Source organism: Oncorhynchus gorbuscha, linkage group LG07 (genome assembly GCF_021184085.1).
Source record: "Oncorhynchus gorbuscha isolate QuinsamMale2020 ecotype Even-year linkage group LG07, OgorEven_v1.0, whole genome shotgun sequence".
NCBI lineage: Eukaryota > Metazoa > Chordata > Actinopteri > Salmoniformes > Salmonidae > Oncorhynchus > Oncorhynchus gorbuscha.
In genome coordinates, this window is record NC_060179.1 from 61878640 (window position 1) to 61894312 (window position 15673).

The 15673-nt window shown below is 44.8% G+C and overlaps 1 protein-coding gene across 1 annotated transcript; it reads left to right on the forward strand.

Annotated features, from left to right (window-relative positions):
- The first annotated feature begins 1902 nt into the window (after nt 1-1902).
- Nucleotides 1903-6025, forward strand: LOC124039311 (forkhead box protein J1-B-like). Its single transcript, XM_046355255.1, has 3 exons — nt 1903-2201; nt 2384-3045; nt 3943-6025. Exons 2-3 carry the CDS (start codon nt 2455-2457, stop codon nt 4786-4788), a joined length of 1437 nt encoding a protein of 478 aa, XP_046211211.1. The 5' UTR covers nt 1903-2201; nt 2384-2454; the 3' UTR covers nt 4789-6025.
- The last annotated feature ends 9648 nt before the right edge of the window (nt 6026-15673 follow it).

Sequence of the window (15673 nt, forward strand, 5' to 3'; positions counted from 1 at the left end):
ATTGTCCAATATGTCTATAGTACTTGTCCATATCACTCAATGTTTGGGACTTCAAGAAGTATGGAGCTCAACATCCTAATGAAAGGCTATTTTTTACTCTAGTGTACACAAATCCTATTCAACAATACATTTGTTCTTTGTTCCATAAAACTTTTTTCTCCAAGTTTTCAAATTGTGTTTAGTATCCTAGAATCCTATCTGGCCAATCTGTCCTGTTTATTGCAATTGAATTTGCCGAACCTCCTTTGACACCTAAGTCTTGGAAATTCAACATATCACTACTAGTAAATCATGAATGTATTGATTTTGTTCATTTGAAGTGCACGGGAACACAGCAGTATGCCTTGAAAGGTCTGGGATACCCTGAAAGTGTACTTCAGAGGGAACATCATAGCATTAGCTTCTTCTCTAAAAAGGGCTTCTTCTCACAGCGTTGCGCTGTGCATAAAAACAGCCCTTAGACATGGTATACTGGCCATATACCACTACCCTTCAAGCTTTATTGCTTAATCAAATCCTCTGTTCTCATCGAACTGATTAATGAAAATGTTCATATTTGAAGTCTCTTTGGCACATGACATGGAGTACAGGGGCTGGATTAGCTAAAGAGACTGGTACCCAGGGTAACTAACTGCCTTCCATTTTTGAAGACATGTATTTTCATTGTTAGAGAGGCCACTTGAGTATCTGGTCAATGTCAAGGATAATCAGTCATCACACACGAACACATTTCAGTTATCTCCATTTCGTTGGGGATTCCATGTTTACTGTTCCCTTTTATTTCTATGTATCTTTCTCTCTGCATTGTTGGGAAGGGCTGTAAGTAGGCTAAGCACTTCCCTTTAGTTTACCTGTTGTTTACAAAGCAGGTAACAAATAACATTTGAATTGTACAACTTGAGTCATTTTGGATTTGATTTCAAAACCATTATGTTGTTTGAAGACTAATATTCATGGCATGTAAATGAAACTAAACAATTCAGATTCCTATGCTTTATTATAGTTTTATGCACTTGGGAGTTTCTTAGGAATTTCTTCTCATATTTCCCTCTGCAGGTGAATGGAGCTATTTGATAGTTTACAGTAAATAAGGGGTTAGTTATTAAATGTGGACTAAATGTATGGAATATTGAGGGTAAAATGCAGTACAAGCGCGGGACATGTGGCGCGACGTTTCAGCGCTCCACGGGAGGACTGTCGCGCCAAATCGCTCTCAACGAGTTATGGATGACGTTTGGGGTCGGGACAACAATAGCCTTTAGGAAAGAAGAACGAGATGGCCAAGTGTTGTTGATTTTGTGGTATTTTTTGTATTCCGATATTTAACCTTAAAGGGGCAATAAATTCATTTAAACTACAAGAAAGCGTTTTCCCCGCCCCTGTTTCGGTAAAAAGCTTGGGCAGAGAAATGAAACCACTCTCAAATTCATAGACAGAGCTATGGATGCAAGGACTGACCATCCATGATATCACAATGATAGTTTGAACCATGTTCTGAGGCCATATAGTGTTTGTTAACATTTAGTTTGTTTACCAACATTGGAGTAAAACAAGCTTATATTTCTGGTTCTGAGGGGCTACTACAGTTGAACTAAGCTCGTGAGGCATGTATGTATATCATTTTAGAATTCATTGGTAGACCTACATACCATTTATACGTCCAGCAATTGATATAACAACTTCAGATGATTAGCCCCTTTAACATAGGCTAGCCTACTGTGGATATAATTATGCGTATGCTGCATCGATTCCGAGGTTGAATATGCAGTTCAGCGTGCTCCTCATATCCCCATGAACGTCAGCAGTGTCTGACAAGCCAAGTGAAACCTGGAGAGAAAGGAACCAGCCAATCAGAGACGTTCAATACGTTTAAAGGGCTTGTGGGCAGTCTCTCCACCTTTATTATGAGCATCCCAAAAACCTTCCAGCACACAGACTTTTTCATGTATCATTCCGTAAAGCAACTGTCCGGGAATTAAATAATTAGGATTATGCAAAAACGACTGAAATGGATGAAATAATCTGATGGATTTTTAAATTAACAGCTGGATCCTACTTTGGTGAGCCTCCCCCTCTACTCTTGTTGCGCATAGGATAGTGCTTCGCTGAAGTCCTTTGGGAATAGAGCACAGGGACGGATCGACAGACGGTTGCAACAGGTGCAAACTGTTCCCGAGCATCATCGCTGACCTGTCATCGAGGTAAGGATATATATATATCTTCTGTACTATGATAATTTTTATTACATTTTCGAATCACGTTTTGACACGTTGTCATGTTGAGCCAAATAGTCCAATTTTTTAATCGTGTGTTTTTAATACTGTAATGGGGTAGTGGATCAAATTAGAATTTGTATGTGTTTTTCAATATTTGTTTTGTGCAGGACATCTCATTGAACAGTCCTACAAAATTTTCACATTTTTGCGGGTGACGGTCTCGTGCGTCACGCTCAGAATGCCTGTCCTGATGAGTCCGGAGATCGCCTCCAAGTTTAAGGAGAAATGTCTGAAATTACAGCCGGAGAACCAGGACACCGCAGCCGGGTCAGTGCACCTGGACGACAGCCTGACCAGCCTCCACTGGCTTCAGAACTTCTCCATCCTCAGCACTAACTCAGAAAGATCCACCGGCACCGGCTCCGGTTGCCCCTCACAGCACCTGGTCTCCTACCACCAGCGCCTGTACCCCCCGGGCACCGACTCCCCGTCTAGCCCTCCAGCAGGGGACACGGCCGCTACCGGGATGCCTCTCTGCCTCGGGAGCCCCGTTACCTCTGGCAGTAACTCCACCGATGCGCGTTTGGTGAATTATCCACACCACCAAACCACAACCTACCCTCACCTCAACCACCACATCACGCAGATCATCCCACCAGAGGAGATTGACTTTAAAACGAACCCGAAAGTCAAACCGCCTTATTCCTATGCCTCTCTCATCTGTATGGCCATGCAGGCCAGCAAGAAGCCCAAGGTGACTCTTTCCACCATCTATAACTGGATCACAGACAACTTCTGCTACTACAGACATGCTGAGCCCAGCTGGCAGGTAAATGACCCCGCTCTCCTCTGTCTCTCTATTATTGATTAGCTAAATGGTGACAGGGGGAGAAGAGAGGGGGAGAAGAGAGGGAGAGAAGAGAGGGAGAGAAGAGAGGGAGAGAAGAGAGGGAGAGAAGAGAGGGAGAGAAGAGAGGGAGAGAAGAGAGGGAGAGAAGAGAGGGAGAGAAGAAGGTTTGCCACATGCATATTAAACCTGTTGTTTGGTTATAAGAATATTAATGCACTTATACAACATACATTTAAAACCCATTTATCCTATTATTTCTCATAATCATCTAGTCTAACAGTAACTTACACTGTATTCTATTATGTATGACACAGCTTGACTAGCCTAGTCATATTCATTTTGATTTACATTTCAAATCACAGAACATCTCTGCAATTTCTACCCTCCAAGAAATCTCTGTCAGGCTTCTTTCTCAGGGGGCCAAGCACAAGTGCTATACTGCTCCAGGGAGGTGTGTGTGTGTGTGTGTGTGTGTGTGTGTGTGTGTGTGTGTGTGTGTGTGTGTGTGTGTGTGTGTGTGTGTGTGTGTGTGTGTGTGTGTGTGTGTGTGTGTGTGTGTGTGTGTGTGTGTGTGTGTGTGTGTGTGTGTGTGTGTGTGTGTGTGTTAATGAGGATCCCTGTGAGAGCTCCCTTGGCAGCCAAGCGCGGCTGATCATGTTTGAAATGCACAGAACTCTACACTAGAAAGCCTCATTAGGTGCATTTGCTTTCCTACACAAACAACAACAATACCTCCTCCGCCTCTTCCTTAAATGCCTTTATCTACCTCTTTCTCCCTCTCTATTTGACACACACACCATTCATACATTATATTAAATTAAATACACATTTAACATGGATTTAACACATTTGTTTCTTCCCCCCTCGCCCTCTCAGAACTCTATCCGCCATAACCTCTCGCTCAACAAGTGCTTCATGAAAGTTCCACGGCAGAAGGATGAACCAGGGAAAGGAGGCTTCTGGCAGATCGACCCTCAGTACGCTGACATGTTCGTCAACGGAGTCTTCAAGAGAAGGAGAATGTCCTCCAGCCACTACAACACCCACAGGCAGAGCAAGCTCCTACACAACCAGGAAACTGGCTACCACAGAGCCACTCAGCAGGGCCAAGATGGCTACCACTACCAAGGAGCTGGAGCCGGCAACCAGCGTAAACAACCTTCTCCAAGTCAAAACAGCAAGATGGCGGGGACACCCAAATCCCCACTGTTAGCCACAGAGGCCCACAGCGCAGATGTAGTTCTGAGGGGAGACTTTGACCTTGCATCTGCGTTTGACGATGTCCTCAGTGGAAACTGCAGTACATTCGAAGACCTGGACATCAACACTGCTCTGAGCTCCCTGGGCTGCGAGCTGGATCTGACCCTGCAGGAGAGGCACTCTGTCGGGCTGGGGAGGTGGTGTGGAGAGGGGGACAACCAGACCCAGACCCATGACTCTTATGGCTACATGGAGCTGGGTGGCTCAGTGGGATGTAATAGTAGTAACATAGGGAACCTTTACATTCAACAACAGCAGCTGAACCAGGATCAGTTGTTACAGACCCACCTGCACCAGTTTGAGGAGGTGACTCTGTTCCCAGAGCAGCAGGAGGTGCACCCCTGGGAGGAGATGAAGGAGGAAGTGCAGGCCATCCCTCAGACTCTGGATCAGGGCTTTGGTCTGTGTGAAGGGTTCTTCTCAGAGATACAACCCTGGGAGAGGGCTGAGGCCTACCTGTGACAAACCAACCACTGTTGAACCAATGCTTACGCCACGACTTCCTTATAGTAAATTCTGGGACAGGGGATTCAGGAGACTGCTGGTCATTCATGTCCTGTCCATGCAGTTCTTTCAGACTATGGTTAAAGACTGGGTTGTTGTGGTTTGAAGGAGCATGTTGTATTTGTTTCACAAGACAATGAAACACTATTGGTCTTACCTTCTGCTATGTGCTCCACACTCCAAACAGATATGCACTCTGTTGGCTTGTGGGGCAGACCTACATACAGACGACTATTTTTCTACATTAGCCTCATGAAATCTTATATACATAAAATGTATTTTTTTCTTGTTTGTTTTTTGCATTATGTTTTTGAGAGATCTATGCTGTATGTTTATGACTTTATGAAGATCTATATATCTGGTTTGATCGCTGACTAGAGAAGTCAATGAAGTCAAATGCAGTACTTAGTGTTGGGTCATAGTCAAACCTATTGATCCAATTTCAATGTGTTTTTCAAGTAATCAATTTAATATATATATATATATATATATATATATATTGATTAGAGTCTACGATAAGATCCTAGATGGCCATGTGTCGTGGGTCATAGGCTATGGCAAAGCAGAAAGAGGGACAGAAATGAACTGAAATGCCTCAATCAGAATACCCAAGCATATGCACTTTGAGTGACAACAGGTATGTTTGAGGATAGAAAATATTTCTGCTGTGCATCAGAATGCTATTTTCCCTTGTTCCATAAAACATGCAATGTCACAGATTCAGCGTGCACACACCACTATTTGACAGCAACACCACAGCCTTCGTAGGCACTGACGGTTTTGTTCAAGTTTTCCATTTTTCTGCCAATCTTACATTTGATTGAACTCTATTAATGAGTATGTTCAGGATATACTGGGGAAATCTGAATTCTCTCACTGGGTGATTGGCTTCCATTTTGTGATAATGATTACTGATTTTTGATTGATTACGTCAAACCACGATAAATATATAAATTAACAACAATGGACTGTTTTTGAAAGGATGATTAATTTAAAAATGGTATGTTGTTTGGGAAAACGGATGAACCAATGACAAGGCTTGTGCTCTAGAAAGGTTTGATTTTCTTGAGTCAATTGTGAAGATCAGATCAACCTTTATACAGTGTCTTCAATGTCATTCTGTTGTTTTTATTTGTACTCTTATAAGTTGTTAAAAATGCAATCATGCCTCAATGCAATAAATGTTGTCAATTTAGATGTTTTATCTCATTCGTTTGCATGTGAAAGTCAAAGATGCAATCCATTGGTCAGTAAGGCTCAAGAACAGCTTGTTCATAGATGAGAAGATACAGAATATCTCATTCTTGGTCAGGCCCAGACTAGCCTGGTCTCTCAGAATTGCAACATCACATTGAACAAATACCTATAACTCTGTAAGGTCTCTGCCAGAATCGTAGGTCGATGCGATCTGGCCAGGATCAGTGCTAGGCTATGCTATGAGCTGGTGAATAGAGGTTGAACAGGATTATGTACAGGTGGAAAGTTTATAGAATATAATGTGAAAGGAAACCCTGCTCTCTCAGTTCAGATGCTAAACAAAGAAATCTCTTGCAGTTGGAGCATGACGAATGGCATATGGGTTATTTTCTATTTCCAGTTGTCTCATTTTGCTGTAATTCTTTCATTTGAAAGGTTAATGTCTCTCAGCAGTTATGTCGATCAAGTCTATATCCAGAGAACATTCTCTCAAACCAGGTTGGTTTGAACTAAGAGCAACAGTTTTCAAGGATATTACGTCTGCGCCACACACACATGGTTTCTCCCTTCAAATCTCTTTTTAATTGAAAAAGCCAAAAAAGGGGAGAAAAATGTGGATTATCCAATCCTATTGGTTCTCCCTCCCTGCAGTTGGAGGTCGGGAGTAAAGATCTTTTGGGATCAGCCAAATAACTCAGATTCCTAGAAACAGCAGGGACTGTGCAAAGAGACAGAATCGTGAGGTTACGTGATTTCACAATTTCCTGAGAGCTGATGATAACTATGCTATATCAGTTACACACCAGCCTGTACCAGTTATTATGGTTCAGTCTCCCAGGAGTCCTGCTTATTCTAATGATAATGATGGTGGTGAGGGTGTGTGTGTGCCTTGATGTGTGTCTATGTGTATGTATGTGTGTGTGTATGGGGGGGTTTGTAAATGTGTGTGTGTGTGTGTGAGGTTTAAATATTGGCCCCCATGTTTGAATAGATAACCTTATCTCTATGGAGGCAGGATTCTGCAGCTCTATTCACCCTGGCTCTGAGACCAGCGCTGCCCAGCACGCGGACGCTGTGACTACAAGACCAGGAACAAGACTCGCCTGTCACAGTGGGCTAATGCTACGCTACTTTATAGCTTCTCTGGCACTGTGTGTGTGTGTTTTTATAGCCCCCCCTGGCAATCCATGGACAAACCCGGATTAGCGGGCTGCATACAGACCGCCCTAACACATACAGGACAGGAGGAGGGAATTTGAAAAGTGGAGGGGAGTGGCTAAGATAGGAAATACACCTCAACGATCTTTCTAATAGGTTTATGTTTATGTATGACATGTAAATTAGGTTCCATTTGTTCCATTTGACAATATTTGCTCTTTTCATCCATGTGCTTTGCTGTGTTCCTGTGATACAATGATTTACATTATGAAAGACCGTGCACTTACAATGTCGTTGTGTCCAAAATTGTAGTCCGAGTATGTGTGTGTCCGTGCGTGCGTGCGTGTGTGTGTGTGTGTGTGTGTGTGCCTACATGTCCATGTGTCTGTCTGTCCAGAACACATTACATGTTAAAGCTCTCAGCAGCCTGTGTTGAATGGGGTTTAGGGATGTTATTTTTAAACTAAACCCAAAAGCTTTCCAGAAGCAATGAACCATTCTGTCTATGTGACTATGATTTACATGGGCTGTGTCTTATAACTCCTTCTTCGGTCAAAGACGACAACCACCCATCCTAAATGGACCCCTAGCTATTCTAGGCACCTGAACTATAGGATATAGACGATGGAAGCAAAATGGTGAAAAAAACACCAACTAGTATAGTAGGAGTCAAGGTGAAACTATTAACACATTATGAATATACCTATGTCTACTCAAGTGCCTAGCAGTTAGGGACTGGGGGTCGATTTGGAATTGGGTACCACCATTGAACTGCTGTATAGTAGTAATTATGGGGTTATCTATATGCTGCAGAACCGAGAGCTTGATGGGAAACGGAGACATTACATTTATTTTCATGAATCTCATGAATAGCTTATAGTGCTCGCTCATTGTAGAAGATCCTCTCTGTCTATCAAATTGTATAAAGTATCAGTCCAGTCAGGTCTCACAACTGGCCTCTAGTCTGATGAGGCAGTGCAATGTGTATGATGGAGTTGGTATATGCCATAGTGATGTGTGCATTGGTGGTTTGTATTTTTTGAGTGTGTGAACTGGTGTTCGCTCAGGAAAAATTTCCACTATTTTCCAGGGAGTCCCCAGGACTGTTTTCCAGAGGGTATTGGTGTGTGTTGCCTCTGCCCATGTCAGTGAAAGGCATTCCTTTCTGTTCCCTGTGGTCACTATGATCTTTGGGTACTATGGGACTAAACTGGCTGCTCAGGGGAGAGAAGGGAGGGGGGCCTATGAGACTACAGGCTGCTGGCTTTAGAGAGGAGGCCAGCCAGAGGCCAGCATGTCTGGGGTGGGTAAACTGGGCACAGGCGTGGGGGACAAGAGGGACCAGAGGGACTCAGTCCTCCTGGACCTCTGCCACACACACTGCCCCATGCCAAACACACACACTGCCCCATGCCAAACACACACTGCCCCATGCCAAACACACACACTGCCCCATGCCAAGCAGCAGAGCAGAGAACAAGTCTGTGCCCAGACTGTCCCGTATTGTGTCTGCTGTATAGTTTCTTCGTTCTCCACTCCTCAGACATACATCTCCTGGGAGGTTTTCTCTCGCTCGCTGTCCCTCTGGAATTCAGATTCTCAATCTTTTCATGGAATGAACTCTGCACTACAAAACTACCAAAGCAACCAACATTCTAAATGAAGGAATAATGTAATACTAAACAGGTAGACCATGAGAACGGATGTAGATGGGCTTTGACTGGAGAGTGTAGCAGTAGCAGACGGGTCAAATCGCCTTCCTTGAGACACTTCTTTTGGTTTTTCACAGAGATACACTGTCAACCATGGTTAGATTGTCATGATGGAGATCGTCATGTTGGAGATTGTCATAGTGGAGACTGTCATAGTGGAGACTGTCATAGTGGCACCAATTTGTAAGTCGCTCTGGATAAGAGCGTCTGCTAAATGACTTAAATGTTAAATGTGGAGACTGTCATAGTAGAGATTGCCATAGTAGAGATTGCCACAGTGGAGACTGTCATAGTGGAGATTGTCATAGTAGAGATTGTCATGGTGGAGATTGTCATAGTGGAGAAAGTCATGGTGGATATTATCAAGACAATGAAATTAATGCTTGTATAATACTTCTTGAGACTCTTGCAACAACAACAAAAAATTCAGTAGAATGTGTGTATGTGTGGGACTCCCGAGTGGCGCAGCGGTCTAAGGCACTGCATCTCAGTGTAAATGGCGTCACTGCAGTCCCTGGTTCGTATCCAGGCTGCATCACATCTGGCTGTGATTGGGACTCACATAGGGCGGTGTACAATTGGCCCAGCGTTGTCCGGGGTCGGCCGTCATTGTAAGTAAGAATTTGTTCTTAAATGACTAGTTCAATAAAGGTTCAATGTGTGTGCCTGTATTTCTATATACCAAATGTGTTATCCTCTTGAAGGACCTACACTGAGCCTCTCACTCCCTGCCATCCACACACACTCCATTCTCTCTCTCAGACTATACATACACTGCCTAGGGCTCTTATTTGATTGGCTGGGCTTTGCTTTGTCAAGCCTGGCATCTAGCACACCAAGAGAGCTACGGTCCACCTTATACTGGGCTCTGCCTACACACACACATACACATCGCAGGCATGTAACACACATACATACATACATACACAATCCATCATCATCAGTAGCATAAGCAGCGCTCCTAACAAAAAACAGGCCAGTCTAAATCATTTACATCTCTCTGACCCTGATCATGACCTCTATGATCTCACTCCATTGTTGGGAAAGCACCTCTGATTACATAAGGGTGACTGTGTGGTGTGTAACTCTATCTGTCAGGCCTTAGTTAAACTAATCCCCTGCTATGCTAGTTAAATATGCATGAACTGACTGGTCACCTGTGTGGGGTGTGATTCGGCCATTATGCCAAACATCAGGTGTCTTCCCTCAACTTGCCTTATAGTGACCACATCAACATGGTCATGGTAGAATATGTTTTTGAAGAGCTTGTTTGCAGGACTATGGTTGCATGATGACAAACCTGGCTGAGCTGAATTAGATGTGTAAGCTATGACAGGTAGAGCCTGCCTGAGAGAGCACACACAGACACTCATGCACACACACACACATTATGTACAAACACACGCACCCATGGACACACACACACACACACACACACACACACACACACACACACACACACACACACACACACACACACACACACACACACACACACACACACACACACACACACACACACACACACACACACACACACACACACTCTCACACAAGGGGTTAATTAAAACTGATTGGGTCTTGTGGGACCAAACCTACCCCTGACAGGTAAGGTATCAGTGTGTGTGTGTGTGTGTGTGTGTGTGTGTGTGTGTGTGTGTGTGTGTGTGTGTGTGTGTGTGTGTGTGTGTGTGTGTGTGTGTGTCTGTAAGCTAAGCAGTGCCTCCCCCTCCCCAAGTGCAGTGCTTCTCAGTGAGACAGGCATGAAGCTGCAGGGAGGCAGGAATTGGTTCCAGAGTGTTCCAGTGTTCCAGAGTGTAGGCCTAATCAGCAGTCGTGCATTAGCATTCTGAAGTGACTCTGAAGAGCATGGTGCACCTCTCTGGATCCTTCTGGGACTGCTGGGGGTAAAGACACAGCATCTAGAGCCCACGAGCACTACATTAGGCCTATCACTCTGCATAAACGCAGACAGGAAGACGTACAGAAACACACACACAACACACACACACGCACACACAGACATGAGATGCACACACACGAATACCCACACATACACAACGAGCGAAATCCATACAGACAAGCAAATGAAGAACATTGTCTTTTACTGTCTGTGCCAAGATAATGGTGTGTTCATATTAGCATGTTATGTTCTGCTCTGTCACAGGCTGGTTAGAGCTACGTGCTGTTTGTTCATGTCAGCTAAGCAAAGCAATGTTCTATAGCAGCAGCATGGCAGGGCCAGGGGACAGCCACTAACAGTACACACCTCCCTGTGCTCTGCCAGCAGGCTAGAACAGTCAAATTGGCCCCTAAAGAACAGACAGAGCCATGGTAGAGATCTCCACCGAGGCTGGATGCGAACGCAAGAGAGAGGAGAGCGAGAGAAACAGGGGGGAGAGAGAGGGGTGTTGAGGAGCCATAAGAGCTTGTTCGATGTGCAGGGGGAGAGGGATAGGAGAGAGAGAGCAGAGAGGAGAGAGATAATGAGATACGAGAGAAGAGATAGAGAAGAGAGAGTGGGAAAAGAGAAAAATATGTTTTGTTGTCACATCCCTCGGAAGCACATAGAGGTGCAGTGAAATGTGTTGTTTTACAGGGTCAGCTAATTGTACGGCACCCCACTGTAGCAAATTAGGAGAACACCCCCCCCCTCAGAAAAATAATATAACATTTCATTGTATTTTTCTTATAGGAACTCAGCCTGGCTTTAATTACTTTTGAAAGTTTTAATAGTAGAATGCACAAGGTACAATTTTGATTTTGGTTAGTGCATCATCAGTTCCTCTTGTCATGTCAGTCATTGCATACATTAGAGAGCTATTTATAACTTGTCAGAAATGTTCAGATCAAGTAGCCCATGACAGCAAATTTTATATTTTATTTAGGTTTTTTAGCCCAAAGATATTGTTGTAATTTTTTAGTCACTGAAATATTACATGAATACACATTAGACATGGCAAAATGTATACTGCAAGAAAATGTGCCTTAAAACAGCAAAATGTTCTTTGCACCCCATGACAAAATGTGTAGAATTGCAGGACATAAGCTTTAAACCTGCTCAATTTTCTCCACCAACAAGAAGGGCGTGAACAGACGTGGCGCGAACATGATTTTTCCCAATACTGGAAGAGGGGCCAGAGTGAAAAATAACACTTGATCCATAGGACTCCAAAAGGACTTTATTCTGATTCAGTATCAAAGACTCCTGTGGTAGTCCAGTCTTTTTGTCAATCTCACAGTGAGTGTCCCTGAGTTTACGCTGACAAAAATAAAAAGCAATGTGTGTGTGTGTGTGTGGTGAGGTGTGGTGTGTGTCTCTTGCTCTCTCTTCCTAGTCCCACTCTTGTATCTCTCTGACATTTGGATCCACACAATCTCCCATTCAGGCGAAGAGAAGAGAAGAAATAGAAAATGAGATCAAAAGAGAGGAGAGACAAGTGTTTTCTCCCTAATGCCAGACCTGGGCCAGACCCAGGCCAACTCTGCTGTCATAGGGAGCTTATTATGCTAGACCACAGACACCCTGGGTGACACTGCCAATCAACCCAGGCAAACAGAGGAGAGAAGAGTGGGAGGGAGGAGAGATGAGAGCGGAGGAGGGAGGGCATGTGTTTGTTAAGTGCATGTAGTCTGTGGCTTTGTGGGCAATCAATGCTGCCTTACTGGACAGTGTGAAAGGATCCTGCTGAGCGGGTGTAACTGCGTTTGTGTGTGTGTCCAGTTTGGCCAGTAGGGCTGTGTTTTCAGTGCAGACATGTACCATTGATTTGGTCGCTTTCTGTGTATCAGTGATTTGGTCCAGTGCACATTGGGGTGAGGGGTGTGAATTCATTAGCGGTGGTAATTACAGGATCCCTCTCTACAGTAATAATGTGTCATTAAACCCCCTCAGCCTCCCACATTGCCAATTAAGATCAGAGGGGGAGAGGTTAAATACCAACCCACAACCTACGAACTGTGTGTATTCGTGCATGTGTGTGGTGTGTGTGTGGTGTATGCGTGTGCCTGTATGTGCGTGCATGGTGTGTGCGTGTGTGTGTGTGTGTTCGTGTCATTGAAGACTCCTCAGAGGAGGAAGGGGAGGACAATCCTCCTCATGGAATTTCATTTTTTATTTAAATAGTGTAACATTAAAAAAGTTATCATAAAACTATACTAAGTATATTCACATGTCACCAAATAATTGATTAAAACAAACTGTTTTGCGATGGTCTACAGTAGCCTCAACAGCACTCTGTAGGGTAGCACCATGGTGTAGCTGGAGAACAGCCAGTTTCTGAGTACATTGACTTCAACACAAAACCTCGGAGGCTCGTGGTTCTCACCCCCTTCCATATAAATAAAATAAAATCCAATCAAATGTTATTGGTCACATACACATGGTTAGCAGATGTTAATGTGAGTGTAGTGAAATGCTTGTGCTTCTAGTTCTGACAGTGCAGTAATATCTAACAATTCCCCAACAACCACCTAATTAATACACACATCTAAAGGGTGAATGAGAATATGTACATATAAGTATATGGATGAGCGATGGCCGAGCGGCATAGGCAAGGTGCAATAGATGGTATAAATGCAGTATATACATGTGATATGAGTAATGTAAGATATGCAAACATTATTCAAGTTATTTAGTGGCATTGTATAAAGTAACTAGTGATCAGTTTATTAAAGTGGCCAGTGATTGGGTCTCAATGTAGGCAGCAGCCTCTCTGAGTTAGTAATTGCTGTTTAGCAGTCTGATGGCCTTGAGATAGAAGCTGTTTTTCAATATCTCGGTCCCAGCTTTGATGCACCTGTACTGACCTCGCCTTCTGGATGATAGCGGGTGTGAACAGGCAGTGGCTCGGGTGGTTGATGTACTAGACACAACATCCAGAGGACGTCCTCCAACCTATCAGAGCTCTTGCAGCATGAACTTGTCATGTTTGTCATTTATTATCATGTCTTGTCCCTGTGCTCCCCATGCTATTCGTTTCCCTCTGCTGGTCTTATTTGGTTCTTTCCCTCCTATCCCTCTCTCTCCCCCTCCCTCTCTCACTCTCTCGCTCTCTCTTCTCTCTATCGTTCCGTTCCTGCTCCCAGCTGTTCCTATTCCCCTAATCATCATTTAGTCTTCCCACACCTGTTCCCGATCCTTTCCCCTGATTAGAGTCCCTATTTATTCCTTTGTGTTCCGTTCCTGTGCGGTCGGTTCCTTGTTTTGTATTCCATGCTGTGATTGCGTTTCGCCCTGTCCTGTCCTGTCGTGTTTTTTGCCGTGATTGTGTATCACCCTGTCCTGTCGTGTTTTGTGCCTTCTTCAGACGCTGCGTGTGAGCAGGTGTCTCAGTCGACTACGGCCTGCGCCTACCCGAAGCGACCTGCAGTCTGTGGCCGCTTCTCCAGTTGTTTTCCCCTCTACATCTAGAGGATTTCAGTTATTCCGTTTTGAACATTAATAAACTCTGTTTCTGTTAAGTCGCGTTTGGGTCCTCTTTCACCTGCATGACAGAAGGAACCGACCAAGGAATGGACCCAGCGACTTCAGACGCTCGTTACACTGCCGTCGAGATCCAAGGAGCCATGCTCGGCAGACACGAGCAGGAATTGTCTGCTGCTCGCCATGCCGTGGAGAACCTGGCCGCTCAGGTTTCCGACCTCTCTGGACAGTTCCAGAGTCTACGTCTCGTGCCACCTGTTACTCCCTGGCCTGCCGAGCCTCCAGAACCCAGGGTTAATAACCCACCTTGCTACTCCGGGCAGCCCACTGAGTGCCGCTCCTTTCTCACGCAGTGTGAGATTGTGTTCTCTCTCCAACCCAACACATACTCTAGAGAGAGAGCTCGGGTTGCTTACGTCATTTCACTCCTTACTGGCCGGGCTCGAGAATGGGGCACAGCTATCTGGGAGGCAAGGGCTGATTGCTCTATCAAATTCCAGAACTTTAAAGAGGAGATGATTCGGGTTTTTGACCGTTCAGTTTTTGGTGGGGAGGCTTCTAGGGCCCTGGCTTCCTTATGCCAAGGTGAACGGTCCATAACGGATTATTCCATTGAGTTTCGCACTCTTGCTGCCTCTAGTGAGTGGAACGAGCCGGCGCTGCTCGCTCGTTTTCTGGAGGGACTCCACGCAGTGGTTAAGGATGAGATTCTCTCCCGGGAGGTTCCTTCAGATGTGGACTCTTTGATTGCTCTCGCCATCCGCATAGAACGACGGGTAGATCTTCGTCACCGGGCTCGTGGAAGAGAGCTCGCATCAACGGTGTTTCCCTGCTCCGCATCGCAACCATCTCCCTCCTCTGGCTTTGAGACTGAGCCCATGCAGCTGGGAGGGATTCGCATCTCGAATAAGGAGAGGGAACGGAGGATCACCAACCGCCTGTGCCTCTATTGCGGAGTTGCTGGACATTTTGTTAATTCATGTCCAGTAAGAGGCCAGAGCCCATCAGTAAGCGGAGGGCTACTGGTGAGCGCTACTACTCAGTCCTCTTCATCTAGATCTTGTACTACTATGTCGGTCCATCTACGCTGGACCGGTTCGGGTGCTACATGCAGTGCCTTGATTGACTCTGGGGCTGAGGGTTGTTTCATGGACGAAGCATGGGTTCGGAAACATAACATTCCTTTCAGACCATTAGACAAGCCTACGCCCATGTTTGCCTTAGATGGTAGTCATCTTCCCAGTATCAAATTTGAGACACTACCTTTAACTCTCACAGTATCTGGTAACCACAGTGAGACTATTTCTTTTTTGATTTTCCGTTCACCGTTTACACCTGTTGTTTTGGGTCA